We start from the raw sequence: 19,412 nt of genomic DNA on the forward strand, positions 1-19,412 counted from the left end.
GTTTTGTGGGCGTTGAGTTTGAGAGATGTGGGGAGCAATATTATCCAGAGCGTGTATGTGTGTGGGCTCGTGGATGAAATAACCACATGGGAGTGTCTGGTTTTGGCTGATGCAGGTAATTAAATACCTGACAAATCAAGCTACTTGATCAAACTGATGCATTAATGTTAAAATCAAATACCCACAGTTGTGAGTTTCTTAGGAACACCTAACTAACAGACCTGCCATAAATTCTATCTGGATGACGGTTTGAACTACATCGTCCAAAACCATCATTGGATGTAGTTTGAAGTGATGTTGAAATGCATGTTGACAGGTGTTCCTATTATTTTGTCCACCCCATTTAAATCAATGAGGGTCGGCTAAACAAGAGACACACCTCTTTTTGTAATGCAATATAGTTTAACATCACCACAAATTGCAGCCTCCAAAATGATCATACAGTTGAATCAGCACATCTGAAACACGGTTTCCACAAAAACTTATCATTATGATATTCAAGGAGGATTTATTGAAGGCCCGTTGTATTAGACCGGATTTATTTTAGCTAGGTGTACCGAATGAATTGACAGCTGTAGTGTATATAGTCACAAAGCAAACATGTTCATTGATTTGCAACATTGCCCATAAAGGCCTAATACAACCAGAGATCATAAATATAGATTACAATAATACCTGGTAATGTTCTGTATTTAGTTAGTACAGGTCTAGTAGATAGTGAACTGTATAATGTTATGCTTTGATATAAGGTGCTTCACTGGAATTGTATAGATCATCACTGGAAATATCTATACAGTGAATCTATATAGGAATTTATATACAAGAATGTAATATGCATTCATGTATGTAATAATAATCATAATATCCACATATATAAATTTCTGACATTGACAGTTTATATTTTTTCACAGTATAATCATGTTGCCCTTTATATCAAAAGTATATCTATATATGTCAGGTCTAAATTTTGAAAAAAGTCTTTTGTGAAAAGTATTGTGATGATTTCTCTCTGCTGTGAGCCCAAAAATTGTCTCCATGCACATCCACATTCTGTCTGCTACTTAAAATGATGGATGTTATTATTCCTGAATAGTAACAGATGTATTATATAACAGTATCTGATACAATACCTAAGATGGATAAAATTTAAAGAGAGTTGTGTTGATTCACCTTAGATGTGGTGAAACCCAATGCTGCTGGAGACAGCCGTGGGGGAGCCTGAGAGACGGGGGAGGCAGTCCCCACATGGAAGTCTGTCTTTGGGGCCCGCAGTTGGGGAGATTATTCTTTGGTGTCTAGACAACCATAGGTTGAAGGGAAAACCAGGGAGAGACAGACTGAGAGCACAGTGACGGCAGAGGTATTTTAGATCTTTTCTGACTTGTATGTGTGCAGATGGACGTTAGCATATGAAGGTCTTGCCTGTTCTTAATGAAAGAGGCTTATTTTTTGGAGAAAATTAATACTTTCTACCATCTGATAGAATCTCTGCTTGGCTGGCTGTGATTAAGGTTCAATACCTTATAGATTGGTGGAAGAAACAGTTCCGTCTGCTCTGGTGTTAAATTTCAGAGCCCCTACCAGGATCAATTCAAATGACTAAGTGGAATGTATTCACCACATTCCTGGACAAAGATGGTATAGAAACACTATCCACAGTATATATGGGTTTGGGATAGCATAAGTTCCATGTGTGGTTTTGGTGTATGTCAGTGTCAGTGCAACTAACTCCTTCCTTTTTAAGAATTTGTTCATATAGGAAGCTTTAAATAAGGCTGCCCTCTCACTTTATTTAAAGCCCACTAAAAATTCCCCATATGATTCAAGAGCTGTCAGTCAAAGGCAATATACGTGTAAGTTACAGGGTTGACCGACTTTACTTTAAGGGGGACACAGTGGTGGAAAGTAACTAAGTACATTTACTAGTACTGTAGCCTACTTAAGTGCCAGATTTGAGGTACTTGTACTTTACACAGGGATGTTTTACCGCACAACCACAATTTTTACTTTAAGATACTTAAAGCACATGAAGCTGGTAATGTTTCTGTACTGTACTATTTTACATAAGTAGAATTTTCAAAAGGACTTTTACTTGTACTGGAATATATTCATAGTGTGGTATTACTTTTAGTATTAGTATTTTTACTCAAGCGATCTGAGTACTTCTTCCACAACTTGTGGGACATGAAAACACACAGTAGTTTGGGTTATTTTATTTTTTGTTATAAAGAAAGCTAGGATTATTTAATTGAAAATGAGAAAATGTGTGCCCATATTTTTTCTCATTAGGTCAAACTAGCCTAGGACAGAGGGGAGTAATGGGACAGTCGACTGTCTGTCGAAACTGGGGGTTTACTAGTTTGGAACAGAAAATGTGACAGGAAGACAAAGTCACTTGATGTCAGGTCATTCATTTTTAAGAGAAAAGTCTAAATGTAATCGGTGAAAAAACATGAGGCCACCAAAGTTCAAATATCTCACTTATGAGTTTGGACCTGCCTGAGTTCTCCTTTATTTGTGTTTAGAGGCCAGGCCAGCCGTGTAAGAGGAAAGACTTATCTGGGAGTTTTTACATTTCATTCGAAATGTCAGATAAAGTAGTATACTAGTAGAGCAGATCAAAATAATCTTGCCACAGGAAAAATATAACTGGATAACAATCAATGCGTACTAAAAACACTGCACTCAGGAGGTGAGTAGAGGATGGGAAGTAGATGTACATACATACACAAAATACCTAGGGTGCTAATATTCTAAATTGCATAAGATCTCTTGCAAAAACTTCCATAAACATCCATTGTCTATAAATATGTAGGCTTTGATCACTTATCCCCTACCTACAGAATATTAGTCATAATCCACGTGCAATAATGGGATTAGCATTTTGAAGTGTCCCCGCTCCTCCTGTCCAAACCTTTCAGCGTCTCTCCTGCTTGCTCAGTAGTAATGTAATGGCATTAGGACAATCCTCTGAGCTGCACAGGTTATTTTAGGACTCAGCTGTACAATGCAGACAATCTAATGAAAGTGACAAAAACATGGCGAGATAAAAATGATACAGGATGAGATGGTTATCGACTGGTAACCAAGCTGAGAGTATGTTGTGTATTTAATGTTCTCTGTCAACTTATGTCTGCTTTTGGGCTCAATCAGGGCAGAGATACAGTCTAAACAGCATGTCCAAACTGGAGTGTTGTGTTAGTGCAAGACAAAGAGACAATCAGGCGGGGGATGAGGTGGAGGCACAGAGCCAAGGTGCAGCATGAGGAAACAGTATAGTGTTGGCTGAGGCTGGCTTGCTCCCCTCTACAAACCCTAGTTGGAGGGCAGGGGGAGAGAGGGAGGCTAGAGTTTCATGCACAGCTCTGTACCCAGCATATTGTCCTGTCACTGCTGCTTCTGCTGCTGCACCACTCTGCCAGAAATGTCAGGTGCCTCCTCACCGGTCTCCACATCACAGTCCTTTTCACACCGCCCCGCCAATTTAACAACCCATTTCAGAGCGTGACAGCTTATTTTTCAGCTGAAAACCCCAGAACATGGATAGAGGCAGTGCGTGCTGTGTGATGATGTCAATGCCAGTGTCGTCATATTTCCACTGGGCACTGTCTAAGCAGGCTGCTGTGTGTGTGAAAGGTAGATGAAGTGATATCCACTGCACTGATACACCGAAGCTGAAAACTGCGTGACGGACTGCTGTTGCGTAACAGACGTGCCAGGCGGTAGGTTGGTAGGACGGCAATCGTGTTTATCCGCTTGTGAGAAAAAAATGAGAGGGAGGGAGCGATGTGAAGAGAGATGGAGCGGTCGGAGGGGGCGTACGTCTCCTTAACCGGCTCATGACTGGAGAGAGCTGGCAGCTGTACAGGGCTCTTGAACGCAACCACTCTCTGTATGTGTGATAGGATAGAGGACTGTTTTCACCTCCATCGCAGTAGTTGACTACTGCGGCCAAAAAAAATCGGTGAACTTGGCCGACGCTATTCCTCCTGGAGGGCTCGGTATGTCCTAGCCATCGTACCCTGCCGCAGAGAACGCCATCGGAGATGAGCCGCACAGACCTGCTGCAGGTACGTTGGTCGGTAACGGATGGACTTCAGATAACAGTTGTGGACTGGCTGCTATGCGGCGATACTTTGCGCAGTAGTAACCCATGCGTGACGTTGTTTCTACCTGTGCCGCGGTACTACTCGCTGGTTCAGGTTTCTTTTTGTCATCTTACCTGTACTTGGTTTCCGCACTGTGTGTACGTTGTTATCGGGAATAAGAGCTAAATGTCCTAGTCGCGAGGAGAAAGCGGCAGTTTGGGCGAATTTTGTCAGTTGGGTTGTGTCGTCAGGATGGTAACGAGCGCAGTAACGTCGTTACTGCCTTTCGTGACTAGCGCTGAATAATGCCAGCCTGTAATGTAAAAGATGTAAAAGGAAAAAAAAAAAAGAGTGTTAAATTGAGGAACAATTTGACCCCCAAAACTACCCTCAGTCCATTACGGTAGTGAGGTTTACACCGACACTTTTTAGCTAATGTTTGCTAACGTTACTAACTTCTAGCTTACTGACTGCAGCTGGCTTCTTCGTTACATTTAGTTACAGCTAGCTGCTTACGGATACCTCACAGGGGATGTAACAGAGGAGCACTCACCTATGGAAAATTGGCTCAGTTGTTCATTCATGTAGTCGCAATTTACGCATTATGTTGATTCTTTGTTTCAGTTCAATAAAGACCCCATCACTAGGAATAGATTAAAATTATCGTAAAATGCCAGTTTACGGCTTCAGTAGCCATTTGACTCGAAGCACTAAGCTTCTTCCATTAATTTGAATGGGAAACTGCCCAAATATCTCAGGAAATATAATAAGGCTCGCCTGTCCAGGAGGTGGAAATAAATGTGTGCACTTTTGTGAAACAGCAACAAGTGGAGTACTATTTCTCCATTTGGCCACTGCTTACAGGTGCGCGCAAAGTGTTGTGTCTGTGTTTACAGTATATTTACGAGGGTTGCCCAACCTCAACATGTAAGAGAAAGGCTGTGGCACTTCAGTGGACCCGGCTCCACTTGTTCCTCATCAGGATTTGAACTCATCCAGCGGAGGAAGAAGGCAAAATAGGGGGAAACCGCGCCAATGCGCCTCTCACTGAGAGCGCGCAGGGCAGGAAGCTGCTCCAAAGTGCTACTGGATGTAATGCAGAGGCAGGGCCCTGCCAGACGTCTTGAATTCAAAAGAAAAACAACACACCCTGATCCACAGACAAGAGAAAAAGGCTCTATCCACTTCTAAAGCAGCTCAACAAAGATTTACTCTCTGCTTTGATTGTATTTTTTGGAGAAGTGGGGGTTTGAAAGAATAAACGGACAGAAGATGATCCATGACTGAATGCCTCAGCACTGAGTAGCCTTTAAATGGTTTACTTTAATGGCTTATCTTGCAAAATAAAGTCATCATTCACTCTTATTATGAGCCACATGCTTTTAAACAGGCAGGATAGTTAAACAATACCTTCCAGTTGAAAGATGACATGTCACACTTCCCAGAACAGACAATCCCGAACTGTCAGAACAGTGGAAAATAAAGCATAACTCAAGACATCAGTATATCAATGAGGCACTAACCCACTAACCACTAAACACATCTGTTTCTAAGGTCTTTTTTGGCTCTGGATCATTTTGGCTGTGGGTATACCAAGCAGTCAAGCAAATTCAATTATTACAATACAATTATAATTATGCAACAAGGACATCCATGCACTGGATAATACTTTATTTTTTATAAACATACAATTTGTTTGCAAATTCAATGATTGCCACGCAACACACCACTTAACACAGCAGTCATGTTATTGCATCCAGCTGCAATAAAGTGAGAGTCTTGGGTTGAAGTGGAGCTGTGGTTAAGTCCTTGTAGCAGGCACACAGTTTATGACTTGTGATGCCTGTAATCAGTTTTCCTGAAAGTGTTTTGTGGCTTGACATGGTTTAGCAGCTGTCTAAATCAGTCACCACACTTGCTATCTCTCAGGGTGTGTTACTGGGAATGTGTGAATGCTAATTTGAAGATCTGATTACCCTCAGCTCATAATAATTATTCACTAAACCTTTGTTGACAATGCCAATTCTCTGGTAAACTTTCTTTCCATGGTCACCTTTCATGTGTCAATTTTCGTAGCATGTGTTTTTGTGCAGAGGTCTGTGTCTGTGTAGATGTGTGTGGGTGGAGTGACAGTTAAAATGCCTCACCCTTTAAGGCTGACCTTCAGCCTTTGATCTGTGGCTCGCATGAAGGCGGAACATCAGTCAAAGTTGTTGTGGGGCTCAGCACTTTTAAGCTGGACATCCGTTTCAATTGGGGATCAAAAGCATCCGTGATTGGTTCTGGAGCCTCCTCTCTCTGTATAGCATGACCTTTCTGTGTGGTCGGCCGCTCCATTGGAGTTTTGATAGCCCCCCAGGCAGTGGAGCGCCACCAGAGAGCCATCTTTAACACACTTTGGTTTGTCTTAAGAGCTAAATGGTGAGCTTTAGTCTGGTGTAGAGGTCTGGAAGTTGGGCGGAAACTTCCTGGAATGCCATTTAAGAGCTTGTGTATCTCTTAATACTGTATATATCAACTTAATTTAAGATGAATAAATATAATAGTATAGTATGGTATGTACTATAGTCCCTGTTTTATTAAAATTATTTTTAATGTGGTAGCAATAATCAAAATGAGCAATAAAATATCGCAGAAACTGTTTGCTATCCATATGTTATTTCAAGGTGTGGAATTTTTAACGGTCAAACCAGCGACCTCCCCCACCACTCGCATACCAACATAACCACACATACTCCCTCGCCTATTTCTCCCCCCTCGCTGTTTCTCTCTCTGTCTCACGTACACACAAATTCACAAACATACAGTGTTTCACAGTCTCACCTCTCCCCCTCCAGGGTGAAGTGCAAACAAGTTATACATCTGTATGGCAAGCTGATGGGCAAGCAGTAATACATAACTGCTCTTTTGTTGCTTTGCAGAGGTCCACCAGCCCTGTGCTGGTTTATTCCAGTCTCTTTCTCCGTTTCTGATTCTCTGTAATCTGATTCTTACTGTCAGTTTATTGTTTTTGATTTTTTTTAATAGTATTTTCCATCACTCATGTTCGTCCTTATCTTCCATTAACAAGCTCTCCTCCTCAGATGAAGGTCATGTCTCTGAACATGACCGTTAAATCCTGCTCATTAGTGAGCCACGTTGACAGTGGATACTCCAAGTCAACTCAGGTATTGGGCACTCAGTCAAAGACATGACTTTGTAATCTCATGCACAGCGTGAGCATGTGTCTAAACATTCACACATGTACTGAAGAAGACTATAGGGTTAGCTATTAATTTATAGCCACGCTAGCAGCTTTGGTCCAGACTGAAATATCTCAACAGCCTTTCGATGGATTGCTTTCACATTATGCACAGACATTCATGGTTCCCTGAGGATGCATCCTAATGATTCTGGAGATTCCCTGATTTTTCCTCTAATGCCACCATGAGGTCGGCATTTGCGGTTTTGAGTGAAATGTCTCCAAAACTATTTGATGGATTGTCATTAAATGGCGCAGGCTCTTCCGGGACCCAGGGGGTGGGTTTGCATACATACTCAGCACATTAAATGGTTACCATTATTTTCTACAGCATGGTCAACCACCTGGGTCACAGAAGAGCCTGCGCCGTTGTCCATCTTGAAAATCTACTTCAGCATAAGGCACAGTGAGGGAACTTTTAATGTGGTTTCTGCACTTATAAATAAACTTGTAAATAAACTTACAAATCTTTGGAATTATTTGTGAACATCACTTTACAATCTCAAAGTCTTTTTACCCAATTTGAGCCCATAGAACTGTGACAACTTTTACAATCTCCTCCTATTTCATCTAGCACCATCATCAGGTATACCTTTATTCTGTCCTGTACGTTTTTTGACCAAATATCTGCTAAATGAATGACATTTCCATCAGCCTGTGCCTCAGTGTCATGAAGGTGGCATAGTACCTGAGTATCGTTAGTGATACCAAAACAGTGCTTATGTTGATACCTTTTTTTGAGGAATGTGAACATGTTTTTGTACAAAATCCTTTGTTTCATTTAACAAAAGAAATTGCTTAAGACCTTGGCCTAAATAAGGTACAGTTCACAATTCGCAAAATTGTAGTTTAAATCATGAACTATCTGTTAAAAGAATCAGTAAACAATATTACATATCTGTCCAGACAGTCAATACTGTCTTTCAGTAACTGACAGTTTTCAATACTCTTAGCTTTTGGTCATTACCAAACAGTATTGAGGCTCAGTACTCAACGCTAATGGAGACAAGTGTAGACTAGACCAGTCTTTGTTGAAAATACACAGATCCTTCTGTCCCCAAATCGACTTATGTCTGTCCCTGGAAATATTCACTCAAATTAATGGAAATCTTGCACTGCCAGATTGTATCTGGCAGAGAGAGGGAACATTTGCAAGAATGACAGAAATTCTCCAAAACTTTGACTGTACACCCGAGCCTTTCTGCCAGGCTCCTTATGTAAAGTGACATTAGCTAGTCATATTAATGCATTAGTGCAGACATGACATCACGAGTGCACCGATTAGTAACAGCTGCTGTTGTACTGAGTAATGTGATTGTATAACCAGCAGGCCTATACTGTGAGCAAGGAGTTTATAGTAATCTTCAGATTGTCGCTTGCTGCTGTACTATTGGATATTATCCATGGGCATTTCCTGCTCTGGATAAAGAACGTATTGTGCGAGGGAGAGTGACGACATCTACACAACATGCACACCCCAGTGCAAATGAAATACAGAGTGATGTGTCCCTCGGCCCTGAGGGGCTGAATGTGATAAAAATACATCCATCTGCTTTCTCCCCCTGGACAGTCATAAAGGGACGTGCTGTCTTATTTGTGAGTGTGTACGTCTGTATTTTACTCACTGTTGAAAGGGACGTAGTATACAAGGAGGAGTTATTATTGGCTGAGAGAATGCAGATCTATATAGAAGCCAAACACCAAACTAGCTGATTACACTGATCCGATCTTTGAAGTGTTTGGTTAGAAATGAAATCCAACAAGCTTGTTCCCAGTCTTTAACTTGGACTGCTTAGAGGAGCTGCCAATCTGCGTCAATTTACTCCATTTGTAATACTTCCGTGGAAACTTGTAGTAAAATTGTCTAAATCCAGTCAAGGAAAACATTTTGAGGGACCACTGCTGTGTGTGTGTGTGTGTGTGTGTGTGTGTGTGTGGGGCTATGTGTTTGTGCTCATGGCCCATGTGTGGAGATGAGATTAATACTGACAGCGTTTCAAATACAGCAGCAGACTGTTTCTCTCCTCTCACCAGAGCTTATTTGGCCGAATGCCTTTTGAGACTCATTAATCACTGCTGCCTACCTTCATACACATACACATACACATAGGCTGACGCACGCCGGATTACTTTCCGTTAAGATAGTGGTATGTTTACTAAAAGCCATTTCTCAATAGTCAGCTTGTTTATCTCCAGCTGCCAAAGGCCACACACCTGCCTGTTAACTTTAGAGCAAAGGTGAGGCGGGCTCAGTTTCTCCGCATGCCTTCCTGGACAGACTGCCATATCGCCGCTTGGACCATAACAAACCTGCTAATCCTGAGACATAGTTCCCTCGTGACTCTTCTTCTTTTTCTCAAATATTCTTCTTCTCCTGTCAGTTTCTGTCAACTAGCCACCACCTTCCTCTCTACATTCTCTAAATTTACAGCCCTCACCACTTCTCTCAGTCCTACTTTTGTCACAGATCCCCTCCCTGTCAGCTTCATTACCATCACTGTACCTCCTCCACCTTCTTCACCCTTCCATCTCTGTCCTTCCCCTCCTTCCCATCCTCTCTGTGAGCCTCTCTCTTATCGCCACATTCTTACATCCACCTCCTCTGTTTCCTCTTATCTCTCTTTCCTCAGGGCTTTCTTTCAACCCTCATCCAGGACCATGCTGTATGACTGTGCTGAAATAACTCCAGTTAAATGTGGGACATGAGGGAAAGAAAGAAAGGGGGGTAAAACAGGGATTAATCAGAGATTGGATTGGCTAACAGCCGACTAGACCGAGAGCAGAAGAGGTGGCTGAGACAGGAAAGAAAACAAACACTGAGGCTACTGTGAGTGGGTGGAGATTGAGATATACCACCACTTCTATTACTGTATTCATGGACAGCTCTTCTCCACAGCTGCTCCACTAACACTTAGTAATCAGGGAATTAAAACACAGGTAAATACACGACAAGCTCAAAAGCTTGCAGACTGTATTTGCTGTTCACTAGTTAAAAATTTCCTTACATACCTACAGTGTGCTGTGTGACTTCCTGCTTGGTGACTGACTCCTTGTGCACACACACATACATTTTTCCATATACTCTTACAGATTTCTCACATTTTGCATGTGTTCATGGCACACAAAATGCATATACCAACCGTAGTGTGCAGCTGCAGTAATTTCTCTGGAGAACTAGACGTCACGGCTGTGAATGAGCCCTGGGTGAGTCATAAGCAGCAGAATGAATTCTCCCATAGTCACTGATGTCTTTTTTCTGTGTTTTCCCTCCTGAAGTTTCAGTCTGAAGTTTCAGTATGATCCTGATTCTTCTCCCTGAGGTTATCTCCTACTGTGAGTCATAGGTGGAGACTAGTGTGAACAAGGGAGGTTTACGTAAGTCAGAGGCTGAAATAGTGAAAGAAAAGGGGTGTTTTTGATAAGAAGTGCATGTTGAGGGGATGCAACTCACAGCTGTTTAGCTAGATGACTCGTAGGATTGTGTAATCCTCAGGAGCCTGAGGGTTTCTACGTGTCACTGGGCTCTCTAAGCTTCACCACACTCGGTGTTACAGCTGTCAGTTCCTGGCATCCATGACTCAAACACAACTAGCATAAAAGGGAGTAGAGTAGACTTTGGAGGAGAAAGGAACTGATATTCATCCAAAGAACATTTTATGGCAAGGGTAGTGTGGCAAAAACTTAATGTGTCCATCTGCCACTGAATGAAACCATCTGTGACTTCTTTTGGTTTTTGTCTCATTAATTTTGAAAGTGCAACTTCTTACAATTTGAACTCTTGCCTTTGTGTTTGTCTGTGTGTGACGGCAAATGTGCCGTGTATTCTGAAACAGTATACCTTACCTGTGTGTGTGCTGGTGTCATGCTGCTGACACCCTGTGAGAGTTTCATTGACCTGCTCTCGGAATCAGCAGGCTGCAGTATGTACTCCTCAAATTAGACACAATCACAAATTCTTAGAGAGTTACACAATTTCATGTATTAACTTTAGCAAGCTATAGACCATTGCTACTACATAGACAAGAATTCTGCCGTGGATTCAAGTTTCAACTGAGCTGAATCAACATCAATGTGCTTAACTGTGTTTCTGCCTGTGATGATGATGTAATGTTTATATGTCCTTTATATGTTTGTGCTTGTGTCGCTTGTTTTATTGCATGGTATTTACACAACGCCTGTTTTTCTCTGCCACCAGAAGCACAGTGGAAGGATGGTGTGACAGACACAGAGACAGACAGAGGGACCAGTCACTGCTCACCACTCAGAGGCAGACCATGGCTCGCATGCCCCTCCTTTTCCTGGGCTTCTTCCTCTCTTTCCTCCATTCTTCAGATGCCCAGATCATCATCGGCTCCTCCTCCTCCTTCTCTCCTCTGGACCTGCCTATTAATTCTTCACCTCCACCAACCAAGCAAACAGCTCGATTCTGGCCCTCTTTACCCCCCAGAGGGCGAAGTGATGTGCCTATCAGAGCTACAATCCGGGATAGGCTGACAAATACGAATACAGTGCAACAGGGGCAAAGAATGGTACGTCCTACTGCACAGTCCACTCCTTCTTTTATATCTGCCCTCTCTACGCAGAACCTCAGCAGCGGACCAATTTTAACCCAACCAACTGCCTCCAGGCCCAGGACTGACACAGCTAGTTTAGTATTCAGCAGGGCTTTTGCAAAGGGAGATGCTACTACAAAAGGACTGACTCCACCTCTGCCCACTTTGTCCTCCACTGCTGTCGCTGAGCCTGCAGCTTCCAAGCCAGTGATAGCAGGTAAAACAGAGGAGGGATCAGTCAAAGAGTCAGAGGATGGTGATTCACAGGGGTTAGGATCGGGTAGTACTCCAACAGTGGTGTTTGTGAAGGAGGAGTTACCTGTTCCTCTGCCAACGTTTGACGATGAAATGGCACAGTATCGGCCACAGGCACAGACCGCAGTTTCTGACGTAAAGACACCACCACCGGACAGTCGGAGCGTGAAGCCTCACCTGTTTCTGCTTACAACAGCCAGTAAAGTCTCCACATCACCACTGACTGAGACAAGAGCCACACCGTCCCCTGTGGTAACACAAGCAACACCTCGGACTGTAGTATCAGCAGGTGAGAAATCAGATATATTAGAATGAGTGCTTCATGACAGTAAGGTGTTGTTTAGGACAAAATCTTGACAAACTGTGTCTTTTCCACCATATTTTAGGTGAACTGACAGAAAACAGTCCTCCCACGGACAGAGTTCCTCCAGAGCAGGACTCTGCTGCTGTGACAACTACCACCACTGGCTCTACTGATAAACAGCCAGAGGCCTCAGGACTTCCAGTTACTGGCCAAAGCCAGAAGAGTTCACATTCAAACTCCACAACGCCGCAAGTGACAACCACATCTACTGCTAGTGTGCTTACTACTACACAGGAGGCTGTGAGAACATCCTCAAAAGCATCAAATCAACCCAACAAAACAGCACAACTAGGAAGGAATACAGCCAGCACAACTTTACAGTCATCAAAGCCAGGTCAGAGACAAGGGTGTTGTGTTTTGATAATTCAAAATGGAATGATTTATGCAGCTGGGACTTCTTTACTGGAAGAATCTGGAAAAAGCTTCAAAGGAGGGAAAAAGTAGAGACAGTTTTCCATGGAAAGTGGGGTGGTAGTTGTGTGGGGTAGACACAGCAAGGCAAGAAAGTATGAGCTGGAGGTGGGGGTGGGGGGGTGGGGGTATGAGGGGGTGGGTAGATTCGCAGCCAAGCAGAGAGATAGACAAGAGGGAAAAAGTAAGGTCTGAAAAAGAGACTGTTGGGAATACAGATGAGAGAACAGACAGGCTGGGTGAAAGTGTGGTAGAAGAAAGGTACGGGCACAGAAATGCAGGGAGTGGAGAAGGTAATGAAAACCAGATGCACAGAGAAATGGATGAAGGGAGGGGAGTTGAGGAAAAGTAGATGGAAAAAGGAAAAGCATGACACATGGGACACATGGGCCAGTCTCTTAGATACCATGAGAACAACATCTTAATGACTTTCAAACTCTCGGACTCATGAGCACTTTCTAAGTCTTCGAGTAGGCTCCTCGACAGGTTATTGAAAGAAGCAACAGTCTGCATCCTTGAGCACCCATATGTACAGTATGTATATATCTGTCCACATTATCTGGGCCATAAATATGATTGTATTTCCTATGAGATGGAACAGGATATTAATTTTTTTTAGTTCATTGCAACATGTGGACATATAAAGCAATGTAAGGAGTGAAAAAAAAAACAAGGGTAGGGGTAAGTTTAAGTGTATCCAGCTGTGAAATGTGATCAGCACATCTGGAATGTGTCTGGATCTTGCTCCTGTAAGAAAAAAAAAAAGTTTGTGGGAAGGAAGTAAAACATACCTTTATATAAATAAAGAAGTGTGTCTGTGATCTGTATGTGGTGCTCGCCTATGTGAGTCTGAGAGTGAAGTGTGTGTGTGTGATAGAGTGGGGAGTGAGAGAGAGAGAGCCAGGAAGTGAAACACATGCTGGAGTGAGTCATTAGTCAGCATGTCAGGTTTATGGTTGTCTTCTTCAGGGTGAGGACCTCCTCAGTCCTCCAAGTGGCTGATGGTCTGAGTGTTTTAGCACTGATCATTTTGTTCCACCATCCATCCAGTTAAATGTGTATGTGTGAAACAATTCCTTATAAATAACTCAAGATACCCCTACCCTGCCACTGTTTCTTACTGCCCCATCCGGCACTGAGTCTTTATATTTAACATATTTATTATCTTCTTATAAAATACTATTTTAAATTATTGCATTTAGTAATACTGTTGTCCACATAATGTTATAGTGTTCACTTAGTTCTTGTATGTCGTGTTTTTTTATGCTGTTATCTTCACAGTTGAGTAGCTCCCAAAGCACTTGGTGACAAATGGCCCAATGATTATAGTGCTGTTGGGTGTTTCCAGGGTATTACAGGAGGAGAAGGTGGAGTGCCTTAAACAAACACAAGAATGTGCGTGCATGAGAAAGTGAGCGACAGAGACAGACAGAGATGCCATATCATCAGGGTGTTGTCTTGTCCCATTAGGGATCTTTGTATTGTACAATACTGCAAATTTTAACAGAGAGGTCTCCTTGTTCATACGTAGATGCATTGCGTCACTGTGTTGTAGATTGTAACGTAGATGTTCTGGTAATTAAGACACACAATTACTGAAGGGATTTTCACTCAGCAAAATGTCTGCTGTAGTTATGAATATATAAGGTGTATATTTCTACCTGCACAAAGGGATACTGTCTTTGGTTTAGGTCTTTTATTTGCATACTAGGTCGTAATTGTGATGGGCAGCAACACATTAACCTGACACAGGGACAGGAGAAATGATACTGATGCAGATTTTTAAAGTCCGTAGATGTTATTGAGACTGTATAAACTGGATTATTTGATTAGACATTGTCCTCATATTTATATTACATATTGACCTGGGACAATGTGTCTGTGCAGAACTCATTAAGGTAACATTGAGGGTCAGATGGGCCTGGCTCATGACTTTGACGGTGAGCTACACCCCTCTAGTGGCTCTGAATAGTATTTCATGCACTTTTATAGCATTGCTCTACTTTTCATTTAAATGACAGGAATTGATATTTCTATTCAATAACATTTTGACTTCATATGTTTAAAAATCTGAAAACCAAAACTCTGTTTCTGCTTTTCTAGGGAGCGCTTCCTTCCTTACCACCGGTGTTGTGCCAGTCACCCGACCAAGGTTTAGCCCCACCTACCAGACGGGTATTGGGCAGAGGAACCGCTCCATTCTCCTGGGACATCCTCACCAAGCTCCCCACTCCACCTCTTATCCGGCCCCTTCCCCCAGCGCCAATCCTTCCCTCAATGGCACGCTTCTCTACTGGGGTGACCTGAGCCGGACGCTGGCTTTCGCCTGGGAGCTGCATGTCTACGGCTCAGCAAGTCTCTTCCTCCTCTTGTTTGCTGGAGCTGCTCTTGGCCTCACCCTGTCCCCTGGCACAAACTGTCCTCATCGGGGTGCTCTTGCACTCGCCAATGCTCTGTTGTTTCTGGCTGGAGGCCTTAGGGCAGCTCTCTTTCTAATTGACCCCTATGGCACACGGAAATTGATCCCTCGCCCTGCAGTCACAGCCCTCTACAACTTGCCCCTACACCTGCTGGTGTGGACACATGCTGCCCTGGCACTGCTTGCCTTGAGGGTGGCAGGGATAAGTGTGTTACCTTCAACTATGGAGCGTCCTCCTCTGGTGGCTGTGTTGGCAGTGTTGCAGTGTACCCTGCTGCTGGCAGCTGATATGCTTTCCCCAGCCCTGTCCCCTGTGGTGCCCGTCACTCTGCAGGTCCTGTCCCTGTGCTGGGGCCTGGCTCTCTGTCTGGGCTTCCTCTGCTATGTCTTTCCACGTATACGCTGCCCTCCCATTCCCCATCCTGGGGTCCCTGAAGAGGCCAGGAGGAAGGCTTGGATAGGAAGTAGGAGGATAAGTGTGATCCTGGGGAGAGTGCTGGCAGTGTGTGCAGTTTTGGGGGCACTGTGCTGTGGACTGCATGTTCATGCCACCTTATGGCTCTATGGACTGCTAGGGGACTGGACACACTTTAACTGGGGATGGTGGCTGGTTCACTTCTGGGCCCGGCTCCTAGAGCTTGCATGGGGGTTCTCTCTCCTCCTCCTGGGTTCTTGGATGTTCTGGAGGCCTCAAGGTTGCCGGGGAACGGAGGAGGGTGGACCAGATTGCAGAGCAGCAGGAGATGTGCCGTCCCCTGGCCAGTCCGTAGGGTCCACTCAAAGACATACCTGCTGGTCCAAGATAGTGCAGAGCTTGAGAGGGAAGCCTTGTAGAAAGTCTGACAGTAATGGGGTGGGAGGAGGAGGAGGACCAGGGGAGGTGCCTAACAACTGGGCTGGTCAGGAACGTCCTGGAGCTGACATCAGTAAAAGTCTAATCAGGAACCAAAACCATGAGCAGGCCCCTGTCCCGCCACGTAGTGTCAAAGACAGCAATAGGGGACGCAACCACAGGGGCCACTCTGCAGAACGAGGCGTATTTGATGGCTCCACGGGCTCCCTGCTGAGACTGCAGGCGCTAGGCCGGCCTCCACAGCGCTCAGTGAGTGGCAGCCTGGATCATGAAAGGGACACTTCCCTGTCTCTATATGAGTTTGATCTGCGGCCCCCCTCGCCGATAGACCTGACCCGCAGCATTGATGAGGCTCTGCACAGGGAACACCTACTCGGAGGAGGCAGCCTGTTCCATCCTTTCAACCAACCCTCACAGTCCCCCTCCCCGGGTTCAGGGGTCAGTCAGGGGCCCTGGCTGCGGAGGAACAGTGACCCTCAGATGCTTTCTGAGAGCAGCGAGGCCCCGACAGAGTCGTCCATGCCACTGGGCGGCAGCGTACTCAGCAGTGTACCCAGCAGGCAGGTGACTGCTCCCCCCACACCTTCCCATCAGGGTCACAGGTGGGCAGGGAACGGGGTGGGAAGTGTCCCTTCATCAGTGTCCTGCCCTGTGTCACTTCGTCCCTCCCGAACGTCAACAGGGCAGCTGGGGGAGGATGGAGTGGACGACACGCGGCCGTTCATAACGCCGGACTCAGAGAGGGTGCGGGGAAGGCCGGGAGGCCAGTGGGGTCACGGAGTTACCTGGAGGTCAGCCGACATGACGACTCTGCCAGTGTCAGCAGTGAAATTATTGACCTTTGAACCAAACCATGGACATGAGGACCAATGACTGCACATCAGACATACTGGTTTAAACAAATACTGTTCCTAACCAAGACTTCAACAAATATTGGGAAAATCTGATCATTGAACTGCCTACAAATTAATGATTTTTAGAAGAGGGAAAATATCAAAAAAGGGACCTGGGTGATGAACTTAAAGAATATCGCCTAGTTGCCTTTTATCTTGTTAAAGGGTTCAGCAACTGTGTTTGTGGAACAGATATGGTATACCTTTTACTCTGGGAGTAAAACTGGGAGATATAGCACAGATAAACAACACAGCACACTCATAACTCTCTCCATCTCTTCCTTGTCATGTTTTTCTTTTCAAACATACACACACCTGCATAACACTGACATAACCTCAAGTACACTGGGACCATACACACATTTCAGCAGGTTCCTCAGCAGGCTCGGTGGTGATGAATTTCAGTAAAAAATAGTAATAATAATGAATAATAGTAATGAATTCTATGTCTGAAAACATATTTAGCACCACTGAGGGTTTCAATAAGTTTTAAGGGTGAAAAACAAATGTGGTTCTAAGCGTCTGCAGGTCCCATTTCTGTTGTCTCTGTGGAAAAAAGATGTCTGCATGTCAACAGTCGTGAATTTCATTGCTTTCATAGAGTTTATTTGCTGTCTTCCATATTTCAGTTTGCTTCGTGAAGTAAAGATGTGCCATACATAACCTTGGTTGTTTCTGCGCTATTTGCAATGATTCTATGAACCCATTATTTGGGTTAACTCTCTATAGCGTCTTACCAGTATCATAGTGACTCAACTATGGATTACTACTTCTAAGCTCTTAACATGCTGCCGCTGTTGTTGTTGTGCAGTCTGCCTTGTAGGTTAATGTGAAGCTGGTTACATAAAGAGGCAGGCAGTAAACAATAGCCAGAGACATGCAGACACATGCTTACATGGTGAAACTGCTGCTGAGGCTTTTAGCTTTCGCTGAAATTGAGATTCAAGTATTCAACTGTGAGGTTAATGCATTTCATCTTGACATTTAGCTGTAGGACAAAGCTTTTGCCATAATTGCATACAATTGAAGCCTCTGGCAGCGATTTTACCGTATCTAACTAAGAATATTAAACATTCATGATCCTATCAGTTGCATTGAGTCAATTCAAACAGTTTGATCTCTTATCTAATTAAATGCTACACAGCTTTGCAGGGCTGCAACACACAAGTCTGGCTTGGCATGAACCTCAGACCTCTCATAGCTAACTCAATAACAGAGCACTTAACTGTAAGCCTGAGCACTAAACTGAAGTATTTTACTACTCAAGAGGAAAATATCTTTCAAATATATGATGTATAAGCACCAATGTAAATATTGTTATTTTTGATGTTCATGAATAAAGATGTATTTGAAACATAGTCGTAGTTGTTACTGTGAAAGACAATCTAAAGTGGTATTGCTTATGTGTCTGAGCTGTGCAGGAAATTATGCTATTTTGACAGATTGTGGCCTGTTGAGGACATGCAGAGCTGTGACAGTGGATACTTGAAAGTCAAGGACTTTCTGGGCTGTGCTCAGGATTGTTATAATGATGTAGAACTAATGGCCATGGTCTGCAGGGTTTTTATTTCTACTTTATTTTTTTACTATCATTAAATGATGACAAGAGCATTGGGAAGCAACTAATAAAACAAACTTGAAGCTGTTTGGTGATCCTGAAAATAGCCCAGAGGTTCCCTCCTCAGTCTTACATTTCCAAAGCTTTGTTCCAAAATGACCTTCACAATGCTGAAAAACGAAAAGTGACTTGCCGTCACAGATTGATTACTGGAGCGCTATCTTGGGATGCTGTTGTGAATATGTAATGATAAAGTGACATTTTTCCAAAGTGGATAAACATCATTTTGGAATAAAACTTAAAAATTAACTCATGTCTCTGTTCCTGGTTAGATCCGGTCCATGATTTGTTTTCCGGGTTACCTCAGGGTGACTTGCTGTACCTCCCAGTGAAGTGAGATATTTGACTTGTATTTACAGTACAATGGCCTTGTGTTGTTGTCATTCCAATGAACATGTAAGATTTCACTGTATCGGTACTCGCTGTTACATCTTTTACTTCATGACCAGGGTGGTACCTCCAGCACTTGTAGTGTTGTTCCCTCCCCAAAGCAGTATGTGCCATAGAAAATACAATCCGTCCAGTCTGTATTCACAGTGCATAAGTACAGTGTTAGTTTGATTCCTTTATTTTGCTCATTGAACTTTGGTTCCTGTATTTCTTGCTGCATTTTGTGTCTGGATTCAAAATAAAATTGAGAAAACTCAAGATCTCCTTATTGTCATATTTTTTTTACATTTAGTTATGTGTTTTCACATAATTGTAACGGTGAGAGAG

At 43.5% G+C, this 19,412-nt stretch overlaps 1 protein-coding gene across 1 annotated transcript; it reads left to right on the forward strand.

The window, feature by feature from the left end:
* The first annotated feature begins 2,522 nt into the window (after positions 1-2,522).
* On the forward strand, positions 2,523-19,343 carry LOC130175120 (proline-rich transmembrane protein 3). The gene is given in 5 exon segments (XM_056385416.1): positions 2,523-4,070; positions 11,525-12,426; positions 12,524-12,835; positions 15,016-16,932; positions 16,935-19,343. Coding segments are annotated over 4 exon segments (3,147 nt in total). The 5' UTR covers positions 2,523-4,070; positions 11,525-11,603; the 3' UTR covers positions 17,030-19,343.
* Positions 19,344-19,412: the final 69 nt, after the last annotated feature.

This window comes from Seriola aureovittata, chromosome 9 (assembly GCF_021018895.1).
Source record: "Seriola aureovittata isolate HTS-2021-v1 ecotype China chromosome 9, ASM2101889v1, whole genome shotgun sequence".
NCBI lineage: Eukaryota > Metazoa > Chordata > Actinopteri > Carangiformes > Carangidae > Seriola > Seriola aureovittata.